The 19,700-nt window shown below is 37.0% G+C and overlaps 1 protein-coding gene across 3 annotated transcripts in view; it reads right to left on the bottom strand.

Moving 5' to 3' along the window:
- NDUFS4 (NADH:ubiquinone oxidoreductase subunit S4) overlaps positions 1-19,700 on the bottom strand; it is a 113,869-nt gene that overhangs the window by 87,088 nt on the left and 7,081 nt on the right. The window contains exon 1 of one of the 3 annotated variants that reach the window (XM_043598648.1): positions 15,744-15,778. The exons of the other annotated variants lie outside the window; for them this stretch is intronic. Within the exon in view, the coding sequence (XP_043454583.1) occupies positions 15,744-15,763 (20 nt within the window). The 5' untranslated portion in view covers positions 15,764-15,778. Of the gene's footprint in view, positions 1-15,743; positions 15,779-19,700 lie in introns of those variants that run through there. 3 annotated transcript variants of the gene reach the window in all.

A 19,700-nucleotide genomic window follows, 5' to 3' on the forward strand; every position in this document is an offset into this window, starting at 1 on the left:
CAGTTTAGGAATCTTTTGGTTTAAAACTTCTAACTGCCATAAAACCATTGGGATTATGTTTGAATCATAAATATATTTTAAAATAAAATTCCATCACAGAAAATGTGCTGAAATTATAAGACATGAAAACTGAACAGACTAGCACTCATCATCTAGCAATAATCCATCAAAGAGAAAGCTAGTTGGTAGGTGCTGCTTACTCTTCAATTCATAGATAAAGTATCTGTCCTTTAGCAAACCTAGCACTCTTGGGCACGCAATTTCTTAAAGTCAATGATTACATGATTGAGAGTAATTACAAATACATTTAGAAGAAAAAAATCACTAACGTTATTTTTTTTTAACTTCATGACACAATTGGGAAAACAGCCATGTAGTAACTTCTGTATCAGTCAGACCCATGTTAAAATTTCAGATCTGCCACTTAAGAGCAATATGATCTTGAACAAATTACTTCACAACTCTGCACTTCAATCTCCTCATCTGCAAAAATAAGGATAATAATAACTCACAGAATGAGTGGCAGAATTACAGACTGTTAAGTAACAGGCATGGAGTGTGGGGTGTACAGAAATGTTCACTTCTTCCCCCCATTAACAACATTATCAGCTCATTTAGGGGCAAGAGAGAAAAGGGAACCCTATAAAAGATTGACAAACACATCTTTTCCAGATTTTCTCTAAAGAATGTAAACAGCTAACTTTCCTTTTTCTGTCCAATTCACTATAAAGTACTACCAAATCCACTCCTGTCCTTATTCCCTCCCACCTTGACCAATAAAACAATCACTTAATTGGTGTCCCTGATTCTAGTCTTATCATCTTTAAAGGCATCTTCCACATCACCAAGTAATTACAACCAATCATTCCACTCCACTACTTAAAATCCTTCATTGGCTGGTGGTAATTTATCTTAAAATATGAATGGAGTACTGTGATATATATAACTTACTTTCAAATAGCTTAGGTAAAAAAGGAATATACGTGTATGTCCATTTTGCTCATATACATACATATGCATATATAGTCATATATGTAAATTTTATACATATAATACATAAATGCAAAATGAGCAAAAAACAGCAAAATATTAACAATGATAAACCTAAGTGGTGGGTTTATGGATTCATTGTAGTCTAACTTTTTTGTATAAGATTTTAATAAAAACTTGAAAACCTGAGAGGTGCCTGGCTGGCTCAGTCAGTGGAGCATGCAACTCTTGATCTCAGGGTTGTAGGTTCAAACCCCATGCTGTGGGTAAAGATTACTTAAAAAAATAAAACCTTATAAAAAGTTGAAAAAGCAAAATGAAAAATATTATTATTATGCTTTATTTATGGAAAAATGGAAAGAGTAAAAATGTATTTACTTGAATATGCACAAACTCCAAGCATAGGAAATTATTAACAGTGATTTCTTGGTGGGTGGGGAAAGCAGTGGGAAATGAGCAAACAGGAAACAGAGATGAGAAAGACTCATACAATTTACATACACAGAATTCTATGACTGCATTATCTCTTTAAAATATTACACTGAAAAGTAATGTTGACCATAGTTTTACACACTGCATACTGTGAGGATTAAGTGAGACAATGTATATAAAGCTTTAGTAAGTGCTTGGCACTTGGTCAAGGCTCAGTAAATGTTAGCTAGTCCGGCTGTTGAAGAAAAAATAAATCTTCAGTATTAATAGTACCATCTAATATGTACCAGTTAATTTTAATCTACACCCTCAGATGGTTAGTTGTGCTCTCCAGAAATGACTACTTATGAATATGAATTCCAAATCACCACTACCAACATTTATATCGAAGGATTTTTTTGATTGGTCAAAGGCAAGACTGAAATTATTTTTCCTTGATGAAATGACTGGAATTTGAAATATATGACTACTAGGAAAACCACGTGGGCACCACTAAGAAAGTTTAACAATTTAGCAAGCTCAGCAGCCTAGACTTTTCGAACAACACTCAGTACCATTTGGGCCCAGGATCTCCCACTTCAAAGAAGCCACTGTTGTCTAACATGACCATTCTTGCTATCAGACTACTGCTACTGTTTATCTTTTAGTGAACCAAGTCTCTCATCACAGAGTCTTCATGGAGGACCCTGCTATCTGACTTGACAGCACACCATTCTGCCACCCACACCACAGGCCCAAAATGGAGTCATTTATGCTGGGGCCAAGTCACCAAACTGGGGCTTAATATCCAACTAATTGCAGTTTCAGCCTCCCCCAGAAATGTGGTTTTAAACAGTCGGGAATTTACTGGTCAGCACCAATGAGGTAATATGGGCCTGTCTCCATTCCCCAAAGGAAGATGAGATAATCAACCTAATAAGACCCTCTCCCCACTCCAAGGTAGGTGACCTTACCCCAAAAAATCCTTTCTTCTGTTTATTTTTTTTTTAAATTTTTAATGCTTATTTACTTTTGAGAGAGAGACAGAGTATGAGCAGGGGAGGGGCAGAGAAAGAAAGAGACACAGAATCTGAAGCAGGCTCCAGGCTCTGAGCTGTCAGCACAGAGCCCGACGCAGGGCTCGAACCCACCAACTGTGAGATCATGACCTGAGCCAAAGTCGCATGCTCAACCAACTGAGCCACCCAGGCGTCCCATCCTTTCTTCTGTTTGTAACTTCCTTGTCCTGCTTTTAAAAACCTTTGCCTTTCTGTACTCTCTGGAGCACCTTTCTAGACAGCATGCTGACCAATCCATGAATAAACCCAATTAGATCTTTAAAATTTACTTGGTTGAATTTTTGTTAACAATTCCTATCATCAGAAGTCGGTACCATCTACCTTTAGTGAACCAAGGCATCCCCTCATAGAGCTAATAAGAAGATTAAATGAGGTATAAATGATAATAAGCACTTAACACAGTTTTTAATCTATTCCAAGTAAAATTACCAGCAATCATTATTACTTTGAGAAACTAAAGTTGTTAAATCAACAATTCCATTTAGAAGTTTTAAGTTTTTATTAGATTAACCCTAGAATTCATACCAATTCTAAGACATGGATTCAACTACAAAAAAAATTTCACATTAAAAACAAAAAAATTTCAGATTAAAAACAATTGGGGGCACCTGGGTGGCTCAGCCAATTAAGTGTCTGACTTCAGCTCAGGTCATGATCCCACAGTTTGTGAATGTGAACCACACACCAGGCTCTCTGCTGTCAGCACAGAGCCCATCAGGATACTCTGTCCCCCTTTCTCCTTGCCCCTCCCCCACCTCAAAAACATTTTTTTTTAAAAAAGCTTTAAAAATAACTAAACAACAATTAATTTCCCAAAATAGCTATAGTAGATGTTTGCTACCTGTGACCTATTTTAGGGCATTTTTTTGACATCAGGCACAAATCAAAGAAAGATTTAGTGGGGTGCCTGAGTGGCTCAGTTGGTTAAGCAGCCAACTCTTGACTTCCGTTCAGCTCAGGATCTCACAGTTGGTGAGTTCGAGCCCCACATCAGGCTCTGTGCTGACACTGGGGAGTCTGCTTGGGATTCTCTCTTCCTCTCTCCCTGCCTCTCCCCACCTCATGCTTTCTCAAAATAAATAAACGTTAAAAAAAGGAAAGATTTAGTAATAAATTACTATATCTAAAGATGAGTTAATAAAAGAAAAACTGAAAATATTCTGTACTAGTTTAGCAAAGCAGTGTCACTTTGAAATACAGTATTATTTTTAAAATAATGTATGTCTGTAAAGTCAATTTGTTTAAACAAATTCAAATAGAATCTAAAAAAACCAAAAGTGTAAAATACAATCTAGACTTACCACTTCATAAACATAACACAACAATATATATGCACAAGAGCACAAAAAGCTACATAAAAACAAAGGCGCACACACACACACAGAAAACTTCATAGTGGTTAGCTTAATAAAGAAAATAGGCTGTTATTATTCAACTAATAGTTTTATAGGCACTGATACCATTGAAAAAAAAAAAAACAACAATCACTGTAAAATTTATCCAAATCCAGTCAGTAAAACTGCAGACTGATAATCCTGAACAAAGTAATTAAAAATTGCACTGACTTCAGAAAATTACTTAGCTAAACACCTAAGTCTATTGTCAGGTGTATATACAATTTGATTTCAATCACAAAACTAATATAATCAATAAGAAAATGAGACGTGAAACCAGTACTTTTTCCTTTGACCTTTCATAATTACATTCCATCTTTTAAAAATATTCACCTAAAGAAGATTTTGTTTTGAAATATAATTGACATAAATAGCATATTAGTTTCAGGTATACAACATAATGATTCACTATTTGTATATATTATGAAATGATAATCACAGTGAGTCTAGTTAACATCCATCACCACACACAGTTAAATTTTTTTGTGATGAGAACTTTCAAGACCTACTCTTTTAGCAACTTTCAAATATGTAATACAGTGTTATTAACTGTAGTCACTATGCTATACCTTAAAAAGATGCTTTGACTTTACATTTTCTTGATGAATATCCAGTCAATAAAATATTCTTTGAAGAAAAATCTAATGATCTGGCAAGAGCTAATACTTCAATTACAAAGTAGTATATCTATGTTCAAAAAGCCCAGATGAACTCTGTTGACCATATATTTAAGAATGTAGGGATGCCTGGCTGGCTTAGTTGGTAGAGTGTGCAACTCTTGATCTCAGGGTTGTGAGTTCAAGCCCCACATTAGGTGTAGAGATTACTTAAAAATAAAATCTTGAAAGAAAGAAAGAAAGAAAGAAAGAAAGAAAGAAAGAAAGAAAGAGAAAAAGAAAGAAAGAAAGCCAAAATTCTAATTCTTATTCTCAATTAATCAAAAATGATGATGATTAATTAAAACATCTATGTTGGGGCACCTGCCTGGGTCAGTTAGTAGAGCATGCAACTCTTGACCTTGAGGTTACAAGTTTGAGCTCCACATTGGGCACAGAAAAAATAAAATCTTGAAAGAGAGAGACACAGACAGACAGGAAGGGAAGAAAGGGAAAGAGAAAAAGAAACAAACATCTATGTCTTATGCACAATGCTAGACTCTGTAGCTAGCTTTAAAATTTTTATTGGATAAAGGCAGACATATATATAAACAACAATATCAATGTCACTGCTTTGAATGCTAGTAGCAATTTCTATGATAATGGTACATATTAGGTGCTTTTCCATTTATGGAAGAACAACTGTATTGGGCACTGGGAAGTACTGTGGCAGATGGCAGGACTATCAAGTAAAACTTCCTTAACGATGTTGCCACAGGGCGCGTGGGTGGCTCAGTTGGTTAAGCATCAACTTTGGCTCAGGTCATGATCTCATGGTTCATGGGTTCACACCCCACATTGGGCTCTGCACTGACAGTGTAGAGCCTGCTTGGAATTCTCTCTCCCTCTCTCTCTGCCCCTCTCCAGCTTGCTCTCTACCTCAAAATCAGTAAATTAAAAAAAAAAAGTTTAAACATCACTTTCTCTATGGAGCATCTTTTGAATTTGCAAGCTTAGACTATAATACTAATTTTATGTGGTTTTAGAGTACTCTGTTTTTAACTTTTACTTTTTCTAGTGCTTGTTATGCTTCATTGTGATTGCTTATTTCCTTGTCTCTGCTTCCCACTAGACGTCAGTTCTTTGAGAGCAGGAACTGTTTCTTTTTCACTTTTGTGTTTCACAGCATTACACAATCTTCAGCAAAGAAAAGATACTCAGTAAATACCTATGGGCTCATTTGATTATGGAATTGTATAAACATTTAAAAATATTGCATAGCAGCCATTTCCTTAAGCAGGATAGCATTTCAGATTTTTGTTTTCCTCATGAACCAACTCTTCAGAGTTTTAAATGTAGCCATCATGGTCAGTGACATCATAGATTACTGAAAAGTGATGACTTACAGGTTAATGACACATCCTCCTCTTCCACTTCTCGAATAATAGTATCACAGACTTTATCTTATGGCAACGTTTACTAAAATGTGTAAGGAGAATTTTGTCAGAAAGACAGCTTTCATTGCAACTTGAGTTTTCACTAGGACTCCAAAATTTTTCATCAAAGCAAGAATAGAAAAGATGAACATATATTGCACATATAAATACTGCCAAGAGTATTTTTTTCTGTAATAAATAGCTACACAGCTATTATACTATAGATTTTGGAATTGCTGAATGCTCAAAATGCTCAAAATGCAGAATACACCCTGACTTTTAAGAATGAGAATTACACATTCTGCTGTTACAGCCCACATTAAACAAACCACATAATTTTACTTAATTTGTTCAGTTCTATTTGTTTTAGAAATAAAATCAATTAAAAAATGGAATCTATTAGGGTTTAAGGCATTTTGGAATATTGTAGATATTGTTAAATTTTATTTAATTTACTGGGAGGGAGTTGGGAGAAGGCAAAATATGAAGCAATGGTGGAAAAATAAATATTTGGGGGGAAAGAATTCATGATTTTTCAACTAAAATTTGAACTGTTTTGTGGTACTATATATAATTTTAAAATAAATTATGAGCATGTATGCCAAGATTGTACCACACAGAATAGGCACTTAATGGGAATGAATCAAAGTAATATGCTAAACATTTTTTATTTTTTTAATTTTTTTTTTAAATTTTTTTTTTCAACGTTTACTTATTTTTTTTGGGACAGAGAGAGACAGAGCATGAACGGGGGAGGGGCAAAGAGAGAGGGAGACACAGAATCGGAAACAGGCTCCAGGCTCTGAGCCATCAGCCCAGAGCCTGACGCGGGGCTCGAACTCGCGGACTGCGAGATCGTGACCTGGCTGAAGTCCGACGCTTAGCCAACTGCGCCACCCAGGCGCCCCGCTAAACATTTTTTAATTCCCTTTTCAATCCTGCAGCATTGAATGCTTGGTGAAAACAAAAGTATCTGGACAGTACAGGCAACGTTTTGAGTTTTTTCTTTTTTCTTTTTTTTAGGTTTATTTATTTTGAGAGAGAGAGAGAACGAACGAGTGTGGGAAGGCCAGAGGGAGAGAGAGGAGACAACAATACATGGGTTTCTAGCTAGGTAACTGGCAAGTTACTGGTAACAGGAACTAAGGGAGAAAAAGAATGGAGTGGTAGAGGATATGATCATAATCAAATTGTTTCAGATATACTGTGATTGAGAGGCCTGTAAAAAATCCAAGTGGAGACATCCAAGTAGAGATCTAAGGGTCTAGAAGTCCAGAATTCAAGAAAAGGATGCAGAGTTACATCTCAAAGGAAAGTAGGTCCAAAAGTCAGTGTGTTAGGCAAAAACTACAAAGAATGAAAATTATCTTTGGAAATCCTTTAGGAAGCCCCTTACCAGTAAAGATATACCATCTCTTTTTTTTTGTTCTTTTTTTTTTTTTTTAAACATTTTTATTCACTTTTTGAGAGACTGAGAGAGACAGAGAGCAAGCAGGGGAGGGGCAGAGAGTGAGGGAGACACAGAATCTAAAGCAGGCTCCAGGCTCTGAGCTGTCAGCACAGAGCCCGATGCGGGGCTCAAATCCACAAACTGCGAGATGACCTGAGCCGAGGTCGGCTGCTTGCTTAACTGACTGAGCCATCCTGGTGCCCCATACCATCTCTTAATAAGCCAGTCATCTCGCACCGGAACAACTGCTGTTTCTTGGTTGAGTACTAAATAATAACTAAGTAGAATAATAAGAGAATTCAGTTGAATTTTTAAATGTTTTTAAACATCTTTTACCCTTTTTAAGTTGTGTGCTGACTGGCTTGAGTGAAAAGTATATATTATAGTAAATGAACCATATACATTTAGGCTTGAGTACAAATAGATGGTAACTGAAGTCATGGTAGATAATGAGATACAAGGAAAGCATATTAGTTTTCTACTGCCGCTGTAACAAATTACCACAAACTTAGTGGATTAAAACAACATAAATTTATTTTCTTACAGTTCTAGAGGTCAGAAGTCCAAAATGAGTCTCACAGGCTAATAATGTGTCAAGCAAGACTGGTTCCTTCTGGAAGCTCCAAGAGAGAATCTGTTCCTAATCTTTTTTAGCTTTTAGAGGCTGGTGGCATTCCTTAGCATACGGTCACATCGCTCCAGTCTCTGCTTCCATGGTGACATTTGCTTTTCCTCTGACTCATAATACATCCTTCCTAATAAGACCACTGTGATTACATCGGGCCTGCCAGGATTACCTCCCATCTCAATATCCTCAACTTAATCCTATCTGCAGAGTCCCTTTTGCCACCTAAGGTAACATTCACAGGCTCTGAGGATTAGAACATTGGATATATTTGGGAAGAAGGAGACAACTATTCAGCCTACCACAGAGAGAATGCAAATAACGGTATTGGTAATTCTCTAGTTCTTATACTGGATGGTGGGTCCACATGAATTCACTTTGTCAGTATGCTTCCTAAAATATGTATGTTACATATATTCAAGTGTACACAAAATATTATATAATGTAAAACATTTTTAAAAGAATAAAGAGCTATTAAATCAAATGAGAAATATTGACAGCTCAAGGAATGGGCAAAAGATGATGGGGCACTCAAAGGGAACTGAGAAGGAGAAAAGCCAAAGTATAAGTCAAAGAAAGAATCTTTCAATTACAAGAAAGTCATCTTTTGGGACTGCAAAGGTCACATAAGATAAGGATTGAGAAGAGTTTATTAATTTAGCAACAGGGTCACTGTCGACCTTGATGAAAGCTATTTCAGTGGAATGGTGGATGCCAAAAATAGATTGCATTGAGCTGAGGAGTGCATGGGAGGTCACAATCTGGAAAAAGCCAGGTGCAGATAATTCTTTCATATACACATGAATAAAATACTGTAAATAAACAAACAAAATCCAAGTTGCTCTCATAATCCAGGAAGAAGAACTAGAATCTAGGTAAGATTTATGAAAGGAAAAAAAGAAAGGTGAGAAAGGAAAGAACAAAAAGGAAAAGAAAGAAGCCACAAAACAAAGAATAGGGCACCTGGATGGCTCAGTCGATTAGGGGTCCAACTCTTGTTTTTGGCTCAGGTCATGATCTCATGGTTCCTGAGTTTGAGCACCACCCTGGGGCTCTGTGCTGACAGTGCAGAGCCTGCTTGGGATTATATTTATATATATATATATATATATATATATATATATATATATATATATATATATATATATATATATAACTTGAAAAGAGAGATTATGATATCCACTTTACAAAACAGAAAACAGGCACAAAGAAGGCACAGAGCTAGGAAGTGACATAGGTAGGTAGGACTCAAATATAGGTGGATCTGACCAAAATGTGTGCTCCTAACTGCTGTTGGACAGAGATGGTAGACTGGACTGATACATGAAGTAAAGTAGTTCAAGTATGAAGCTAAGAATACAGCCTGACAGCATGGTTAATATCAGGAGTTAATATGTCTATCTCTGGAAAGCAGTTTTTCCTGAAGCTTGGGTCAAGGACACTAGTAAGACATTGTTAAGGGGACTGGCCAAATTAACACTTTGAACTTGAAGTTGAAAGTTTAAATTTGAGACCAAAATAAAAATCTGAGCCCTAATAAGGGATCACTTATCAGCATTAACTAAGATGTATTTAAACCATGAACTCATCAGCAACAGAACAACCATGTTTTAAGTCTTAAGGGAAGAAGAAACTGAAATTTCTAAAATGACCTCAAATGCAGGTTGTATCCATTCCAGTACCAGCTGTGCACTAAAGTGGTACGCTTTACCACATTAAAACCACTTTATCACATTTAAAGTGAACCACATTAATAAAATGGAAGACAAGGAGCGCCTAGCTAGTTCAGTCAGCGGAGCGTGCGACTCGATCTCGGGATTGCAGGTTCAAGCTCAATATAGAGAATACTTACAAATAAAATCTTTTTTTTAATTTATTTTTAACATTTATTTATTTTTGAGAGACAGAGAGAGACAGAGCATGAGCAGGGGAGGAGCTGCAGCAGGCTCCAGGCTCTGAGCTGTCAGCACAGATCCTGACATGGGGCTCGAACTCACAGACTGTGAGATCATGACCTGAGCCAGTCAGATGCTTAACTGACTGAGCCACACAGGCACCCAAAAATAAAATCTTAAAAAATAAGAAGATGGAAGACCAGGCTACCACCATATTAACAGTCAAAGATGACAGTGGGACAGGAGCAAGAGCCTAAAACGCAGCTGTAGAAAAAATAATTTAACTATCTTAGAATTATTCAGCAGTATCAGTGAAGAGAAAATAATCCAGAGAATGAGATTAGGAAGGTTACCAGCCACTAAACTTATCTGTTAACATTCTCAAATTCAAAGAAAAATCTGTAAATTGACCTTTGTTTACTGGGGTATTATACACAATCTCTGGTCAACTACCTGGTACATAGTACGGAAGTATTCTGCCATTATGAATTATTTATTTTATAAAGTTTATTTATTTAGAGTGAGAGAACATGTACAAGTTGGAGAGGAGGAAAGGACAGAGAGAGAGAAGAGAGAGAATCCCAAGCAGGCTCCATGCTGTCAGCACAGAGCCCAATGTGGGGCTCAATCCCATGAACCATGAGATCATGACCTGAACCAAAATCAAGAGTCGGTCGCTCAACCCACTGAGCCACCCAGGAACCCCCATCATGAATTCTTTAAACATGAAATTTTACAGAAGAAACCATCCCTTTCCTAGAGACTTCTATTACTATTTAGTTAAGTAAGTTGTAAGACCTCAGTTTCCCAATCCTTTGTCATCTCCTTCAGAGTACCGGTGAATAAAGCAAATTCCAATAAATGTGAGTTATTTACAACCCTAGCAATCGATTAAACTATAGTTGTCAATAGACCATCTAAGATGAAATCATTCAGGGGTGCTTGGGTAGCTTAATCCAGTTAAGCATCCGTCCAACTCCAGCTCAGGTCACAATCTCGCAATTCGTGAGTTCCAGCCCCACATCAGGCTCTCTGCTGTCAGCGCAGAGCCCACTTTGGACCCTCTCTCCCCCTCTTTCTCTGCCTCTCCCCCACTCTGCCCCTCCGGCCTTGTGCTCTCTCTCAAAAATAAAAATTTAAAAAGAAAAAGAAAATGAGATCATTGTCATGAGATGAAATAACATACAGAAAGCAATTACCTCAGTGTCTAAGTGCTCAGTACATAATAGCTAATAGAATTATTAGCACCCTCTCCAAAAAAATCAGTTATAGAGACCCTTGAGTTATCATGAAGCCTGTAACCAACACCTTTGGTGCTCATGTCACCCCTCTGGCCAATTTGTCACTTGCCACCATTACAGACCTTCAGACTCAGGTTATGCACCAACATTCCATCTCAAGTGAACCAGCCCATTATGTATGCCTCAGGTCTTCAGGAGCACAGGTATAGCTCAAAGAACAGAAAAGTCTATACTTTCAACCACAGGAGAATGAAAAATAGTGGATAAATGTTCAAGCCTTCCATCTTTCAAATGGACAACACTGAGAGGCATTCTGTATACTTCTTAGGAGGTTCCAGTGGAACTGAGTTTCTAGTGCTTACAGCAGCAATCTCAGCATCATACTTTTTCCTTCCTTGTCTAGAAATTCCTCATTTCTAGTTCCTGGGTCAACTCAAATAAATCATCTACACTCTACTTTAAGAAATGCCAATCTAAGATAAAGCCCAATCACAAGACCCAAAAGATGATCATCTAGACTTTGCTTGAATATTTCTATCCTACACATTCATCCTTAAAGCAGATGTTCCAAGGAACACCAAGACAGATGTTTCTAGTAAAGCCTGTAAAAATGCAGCCTTTTGAAAGTAGAAAAAAATGCAAATATTTGCTGAATGAGTGAATAAACTTTAGCAAGCAAAATCCCAGAGTTCATTAGGAAAAAAGGTAAGTCAGCCCACACAGTATACACAAACATTATTTGTTCCTCAAAAATCCCTAAAGAGATCTTGATATAAAATACTATTCTTAATTTTTGTTTGAGAAGGCCTACCTTTCATTACACCTGACTTCCAGAGTTCCCATGTATGCATATAACACAGCAATATAAGCAGAATTACTATGACTATACAATGACTACATATTATAGTAAACCCTTAGTCTAATGTGACTCACTGATTATTCCCTAAGATTTTTAAAACCTGGTACCAGGGGCGCCTGGGTGGCTCAGTTTAGCGTCTGACTTTAGCTCAGGTCACGATCTCATGGTTCATGGGTTCAAGCCCCACATCGGGCACTATGCTGACAGCTCAGAGCCTGGAGCCTGCTTCAGATTCTGTGTTTCTCTCTCTCTGCCCCTCCCCTGTTCAGGCTTTCTCTCTCTTGAAAATGAATAAATGTTAAAATCAATCAATCAATCAATCAATATTACTTTAAAAAATAAGATAGATAGATAGATAGATAGATAAATAAATAAATAAATAAATAAATAAAACCCGGTACCAAAGAAAAGGATTTTCAGTCCCTCCCTGGTGATAAAGATATGGGATATTAGTCTAAAAAAAACTTTCATTAGCTGTATCTGCCACATAGGAAAAAACAATCTCAAGTAGTAGCTGTTACTCAGAGAATGACAGAGACAAATTAGAAAGAGAGCCTGGTCCCTGTCTAGCTCTGGTCCCTGGGACCATTTAGCTGTATCCTTACCTTTTCCTTTGCTTGATAATATAAACCAATTCCCTCTTCTTGACTAAGCCAAGTCATTTGAGTTTCTAGGTTTCTGTCACTGGTAACTGAGAAAGGTCTAACACAAGAGCTAGTATAAACATAGTATAAGATCTAATACTCTCTATGGAAGGGCTAGAAAGTATGAGATCCATGAATCCCCTAAAAATAAAACTCTGATTTTGTATATAAGAGTACATATTCTAGAGAGAAAATACTAAAATTTCCATCAGAATAAATCTCTGACTACCATATCCTCTAAAGTTTAGATTTATTAGTTGATGGTCTAAGCCAGTAACTTAATGTATATTTCTGACCATTTATATGGGAAACAAACATCCACCTTTTATTAAATACCATGATTTTCAACCACGGGCACATATATTTTGAAATCCTCTCTCTACTTCTAAGATTCTGGTATGTTGTTAATTCCTCCCTTCCTCCTCCAACAGCTGAGAATCAATGGTTTACGATCTGTATGAAGAACTTTTTTGAGTCATTTTTACATCTTTTAAATCTATTCAGATATGCTAAAATGCAAGAAATACTACAATTGACTTTAAAAAATAATTCATCCTAAGATGGTTGGTCCTGGTAAGATGTAGTAAGCACACTCCACCCTGTCTCTTCCACTAAATGTAACCATAAACTCAGGACAGGATACACAGAACAGCTTCTTGCTAAAAAGCAAACAGCAGACAGATCAAGGAAGTGAAATACCACTCAACCAGAAGTGAATTTATTTCTTTTTCTCCAGTATCCCCTGCCTGAATTTCATGTAGCCAGAAACCCAGGAGTGAGCATTCCTCCAGAAGAATCACTCTGGCCCAAAGATCTACAAAGGAAACTAACAGAAATGTGTAAGTATGGAAACTACCCATGTTTTTCCCCGTTTCTGTTCTCCCATGCACCATGCACAAGCTATAGGCAATCCCGTGGTCACATGGAAACCTGAGAGAGCCATCACTTCAGTTACTAAAGCTGTGATTCTAAAACACAAAAACAAAACAAAACAAAAAACAGGACCAACACCTATTGCAGTTTTTGTTTTTTTCTAGTTTCTCTGTCTCTCCATCTCTTAGCCCGACTACAGAGCAGGGTAAGAAGAGTCACAAATTTCTGGATGGAAACTGAAAAGGGAAACCCAGGGAACTGGATTTTCAGAACATAATGCAATTAAACTCAAAATTAGTTAATAGGAAAATGAGAGGAAAATCTCCAAATACTTGGAAATTAAACAAAACTCCTCTAAATAATTTATGCATCAAAGACGAAGTCTCGGGGCACTTGGGTGGCTCACTAAATTCGGCAACCAACTCTTGATTTCAGCTCTGGTCATGATCTCACAGTTGGTGAGATGGAGCCCTATGTTGGGCTCTGTGCTGAGAGCGTGAAGCCTGCTTGGGATTCTCACTCCCTGTCTCTCTCTGCCCCTCCCCAGCTCTCTCTCTAAATAAACATTAAAAAGGGGGGGGGGGGCACCTGGGTGGCTCAGTCAGTTAAGCCTCTGACTTCGGCTCGGGTCATGATCTTGCGGTTCATGGGTTCAAGCCCCGCATCAGGCTCTCTGCTGACAGCTCAGAGCCTGAAACCTGCTTCAGATTCTGTGTCTCCCCTCTCTCTCTGCTCCTCCCCTGCTCATGCTCTGTCTCTCTCTCAATGAGAGGAAGTCTCATTGAACATCCACTCATGATAAAAACTTTAGCCAACTAGTAGTAGAAGGAAACTTCCTCAACCTTAGCTAACACTCTACTTAATGGTGAAAACCTAAATGCTTCAAAGCCTGGTAAATGGGAAGAATGTCTAATGTCACCATTCTTTTTTAACATCCTTTGGGAAAATGAAAAGAAACAAAAGGCACGGAGACTGAAACAAAAGAAATAAACCAACCCTAGTCACAGACTGCATGATCATCTACTTTTAAAAATCCCAAAGAATTTACAAAATACATATAGGACAAGTAAATTTAGCAAGGTTGTAGGATAAAAAGTCGTAACACAAAATCGACCTTTTTTTTTTTCTTTTTCTTTTTTTAAGTAAGCTCTACGTTCAACATGGGGCTTGAACTCAAGGCCTCAAGGGCAAGAGTCACAGGTTCCACCCACTGAGCCAGCCAGGAGCCCCCAAATCAATCCTATTTCTATATACAATTAGAAACTGAAAATTTTAAGGGTGCCTGGGTGACTCAGTAGGTTGAGCATCTGACTCTTGATTTTGGCTCAGGTCATGATCTCATAGTTTGTGGGTTCGAGCCCCGCATCAGGCCCTGTGCTGACGACTCAGAGCCTAGAGCCTGCTTCAGATTCGGTCTCCATCTCTCTCTGCCCCTTCTCTGCTCACGTGCTCTCTCTCTCAAAAATAAACATTAAAATATTTTTTTAATAAAAATAAAAAATAAAATCCAGATGAAAAGGCAAAGAAACTAGAATAGTTAAAAATTTTTTGAAAAAAAAGAATGAAACTGAAGAATCACAATCACTCAATTTTAATACACATTTACTCTGAAGCTATAGTAATCAAAACTGTGTGGTAGTGGCAAAGGGATTTAGATCAATGCAACACAATAAAAAATACAAAAACAGACCCAGACAGATATAACCAAATGATTGCTGACAAAGGTACAAAATCAATTCAATGGAAAAAGAGTGGTCTTTTTTTTTTTTAATGTTTATTTATTTTTGAGAGAGACAGAGCGCGGGCAGGGAAGGGGCAGGGAGACACAGAATCTGAAGCAGGATCCAGACTCTGAGCTGTCAGCACAGAGCCCGACATGGGGCTCAAAGCCACAAACTGTGAGATCATGATCTGAGCCAGAGTTGGATGCTCAACCGAGACACCCAGGCACTCCTGAAAACAAATGGTCTTTAGGGGAGCCTGGCTCACTCAATCGGTAGAGCACACAACTCTTCATCTTGGGGTTGTAAATTCATCAGTTGTAGAGATTACTTAAAAATAACGCCTTAAAAAAACAGAAAAAGATAGTCTTCACAGTAAACACAAAATGGTGTTAAACAAGTGTATACTCACATGCAAAAAAAATTAACCTCAAATTAAATCTCACACTTCATACAAAATTCACTCAAAATGGATCTGAATGTAAAATATTAAACTTCAAAACTTTGAGAATACAAAAAAATCTTCAACCTGCGGTTGCTCCCAAACATACAGCTGCAAACTCAGGAAACTCAGGAAACGGGTAAGCCCTGGAGCTTCAACAGCCTTCTGTTCCTTCCAGGGAATCCTGAGGGGCCTGGACAAATCAGAGGTATTGCTAATTGGTTATGCTGACACTATTAGCAAACAAATTGGGATAAACTCGACAAGAGAAGCCAATAACTCTACAGACAAGGGTTTGGAAAAGAGAAAGGGAGACATTTATTTCAGCAGCCATGGGAGATGGCAGGCTTGAGCCTTAACAATCTACCTCTACCAGCAAGATGGACACCTAGAGTTTTGAAGAGAGAGTTCAGAGGAGTAAGTTCAAGAGAGGCAAAGAGTGTGTGACTATGAGTAGGGGTCAGTATGTGTTTAGCCTATGATCATGGGCTAGAAGGGGATGGGTGAGGTGTGGTCTTCTAGGCATTCCACCGCTATCTGGGCTCTTCTGGTCTGGTGGTTGGAATGTTTAGGTCATTGCAAAATTCTTTGTCAAGGCCTCAAGAAAGTACAATAAGAAGTAACTGTTGGGGTCTATAGTTGAGCAAGAGGGCTTGCTGACAGGGTTCAGCAGAGTTCTTTGGACAACAAAAGTACTATCCATTAAAAAAAAAGACTGGTAAGTTGGACTTTAAATAAATTAAAACTTTTACTCTGTAAAAGATACATTTAAAAGAAGAAAAGCTACAGATTGGGAGAAAATATTTACAAACCACATATATGACAAAAGACTTATATCCAGAATAGTTTAAGAACTCTCAGAGCTCAACAATAAAAAAACAAACAGCCCAATTAAAAAATAGGCAAAATATATAAACAAACACTTCCCCAAAGTTCAACATCATTAGCCATTAGAGAAACAGATATAAACCACAATGAGTTAGCCATCATGGAAACACAAATAAAAACCACAGGATACCACTTCACACTCACTAGGATGGTTATAATAAAGAAGACAATAACAAGTGTCAGCAAGGTTGTGAAGACACTGAACCCTCATTTACTCTTGATGGGAATGTAAAATGGTGCAGCCACTTTGGAAAAAGAGTCTGGCAGTTAATCAAAAGACTAAACAGAGAGTTACAACATTATCCAGCAATTCAACTCTTCTGTATATCCCCAAAAGAATAAAAACATATGTATAACAAAAACTTATACACAAATGTTTCATAGGTCATTACTCATTAATAATCAAAAGTGGAAACCACCCCAATGCCCATCAACTAATGGATAAATAAAATGTGGTATGTCCATACAATGGAATATTATTTATCAATAAACAGGAATAAAGTATTGATTGATGCCACAACTTGGATAAACCTTGAAAACATTATGCTAAGTAAAAGAAGCTAGGGGCGCCTGGGTGGCGCAGTCGGTTAGGCGTCCGGCTTCAGCCAGGTCACGATCTCGCGGTCGGCGAGTTCGAGCCCCGCGTCGGGCTCTGGGCTGATGGTTCAGAGCCTGGAGCCTGTTTCCGATTCTGTGTCTCCCTCTCTCTCTGCCCCTCCCCCATTCATGCTCTGTCTCTCTCTGTCCCAAAAATAAATAAACGTTGAAAAAAAAAATTAAAAAAAAAAAAAAAAAAAAAGAAGAAGCTAGTCACAAAAGATCATATGTGATTCCATTTGTATGAAATGTCCAGAGCTGGCAAATCTACAGACACGGAAAGTAGATTCTTGGTTGCCTAAGACTGGGGGAAAGGGAGAAACAGAAGTAAAAGCTAGTGGGCACAGAGTTTCTTTTGGGGGTCATAAAAATGTTCTACAATTGGCTATGAATGGTTGTACAACACTGTGAATATCTAACAACCATCAAATTTTACTTTATGTGAGTGAATTTTATGGAATATAAGTTATATCTCAGTGAAATTGTTATTTAAAAAACCACAAACTTGGGTAGCTTAGTTGGTTAAGTGTCCAACTTCAGCTCAGGTCATGATCTCACAGTTCGTGAATTCAAGCTCTGGAGCAGACAGCACAGAGTCTGCTTAGGATCCTCTGTCACCCTCTCTCTGCCCCTCCCCTGCTCACTTTCTTTCTCAAAAATAAACATTAAAAAAAAAAAAAGAGCCACAATGAAATATCATTATACATCTATTAAAATGGCTAAATTAAAAAATCCTGACAATATCACTGTTAATGAGACACAGAGTGACAAAACTTTCATACATTGCTAGTGAAAAAGGAAAATGATACCACCACTATGGAAAATGGTTTATTAGTATCTTATAAAATTAAACAAATACTACCAATGACCCAGGAATCTCCCTCCCGGGTAGCTACTCTAGAAAAATGAAATCATGTTCATACAACTCCTGTACACAAATATTTACTATAGTGGCTCTACTTATAAGTATTAAAAACCAAAAATAAGGACATTTGGTCCTTCAAGGGGTGAATGGATAAATTGTGTGGTACATCCACAAAATATGTACCACTTAGCCATAAAAAAGAATAAACTATAGATACACACAACAACTTAGGTAATCTCAAAGGCATTATGTTGAGTGAAAGACACCAATCTTCACAAGATTGTATACTGCCTGGTTCCACTTATATTATATTCTCAAAACTACAAAACTATGGAGATGAAGAAAAGATAACTTACTGCCAGGGTCTAGAGTCAGGAGGGATAACATGAGGGAGTCTTTCAGGGTGATGAATTCTTTCAATATTCTGTACCCTGACTACTGTGGTGATTACACAAATCTATACATGTATTAAATTCTAAAAACTGTTCACCAAAAGGAAAAAGTGAATTTTTCTTTATAATTTTAAAAATAAAAATTTTAAAATTCCAACTTAAAGTCAACTTTTCTCTTTAATTCAATTTCAACTCACTAAGTTATCACCTCTGGTAATTTCATTTAGTTAACAGTATACAGCTCAAAGAAAGATATTGGCAAAATGGAATATATCCTAAGGAGTACCAAGAGGTAGTAAATCATTAAGAAATCTGGTAATAAATTAATAAAGGGTAAAAAAACAAAACAACACACAATATATGCTAAGTCTAGAGCATACACTTAAAGGGGAGAATGAGTAATGACAAATATCTTAAATTATCTGAAAGGCTGACATATGCATGGGGTTAGAATTTTTCTACACAGTATTAAAGGGAATATCACTTACCAACGAATCTAAAAGTAGAACATTTTCTAGGGTTACCAGATATTTACCATTTATTCCTCAAGTGTTAGATAATCAAGAAACAGGAAATTCTAGAGATTCCTGCATACACAAGAGGTCAGGCAGGAATATCCTAGAGTTTTCTCCCAACTCAAACACTGTATGAATCTAATGACTATTACTTCTAGGGTTAACCTAGCAAAGTAAAAGGTACTGAACATCTAAAAAGGTAACCCTTCCTGCCAAAATATCACCTTTCATTGCATAAAGGTAAATATTACAAGGTAAAAATTTGAGTTCCAATAAATACATACAAAATCTTACAAAATAAATACAAAATCTTAACAAAAGCCATATTGAGATCCATTTTATTTTCCCAAATCTTATTTATACTAAGGATATTAAAATTAAACTCAAATTATTAATGCCTAATTAAATCTAATTTCATTAGACTTAAAAGACAAAAGTTATAAATATAAATTTCATGCAAATTTCTGTAAGTATATTGAAGAAATCTCCTGAAAAAGAAGTGCTCTTTCCACACAAAAAGTGGTAGTCCTCAAAAGAGCCAAAACATCTGTATTCACTTTAAAGCTCATCAAGACAGACTGACATTTTTAGGAGAAGCATATGGCTTGCTGAACAGTCATCTAGAACAGGATCTTTTGTCTAGTAAACCCTATTCAAGGACCATTTACTTATGTATAGAGTGGCTGAATAAAGGAAAGAACATATTTTCGAGTCCTAGAAAACACAAAGAAATAAACTCTTCATCTAGCTTTGTTAAGGATACAGCAAAACATATTACAAAGCAGCC

Source organism: Prionailurus bengalensis, chromosome A1 (assembly GCF_016509475.1).
Source record: "Prionailurus bengalensis isolate Pbe53 chromosome A1, Fcat_Pben_1.1_paternal_pri, whole genome shotgun sequence".
NCBI classification, from domain to species: domain Eukaryota; kingdom Metazoa; phylum Chordata; class Mammalia; order Carnivora; family Felidae; genus Prionailurus; species Prionailurus bengalensis.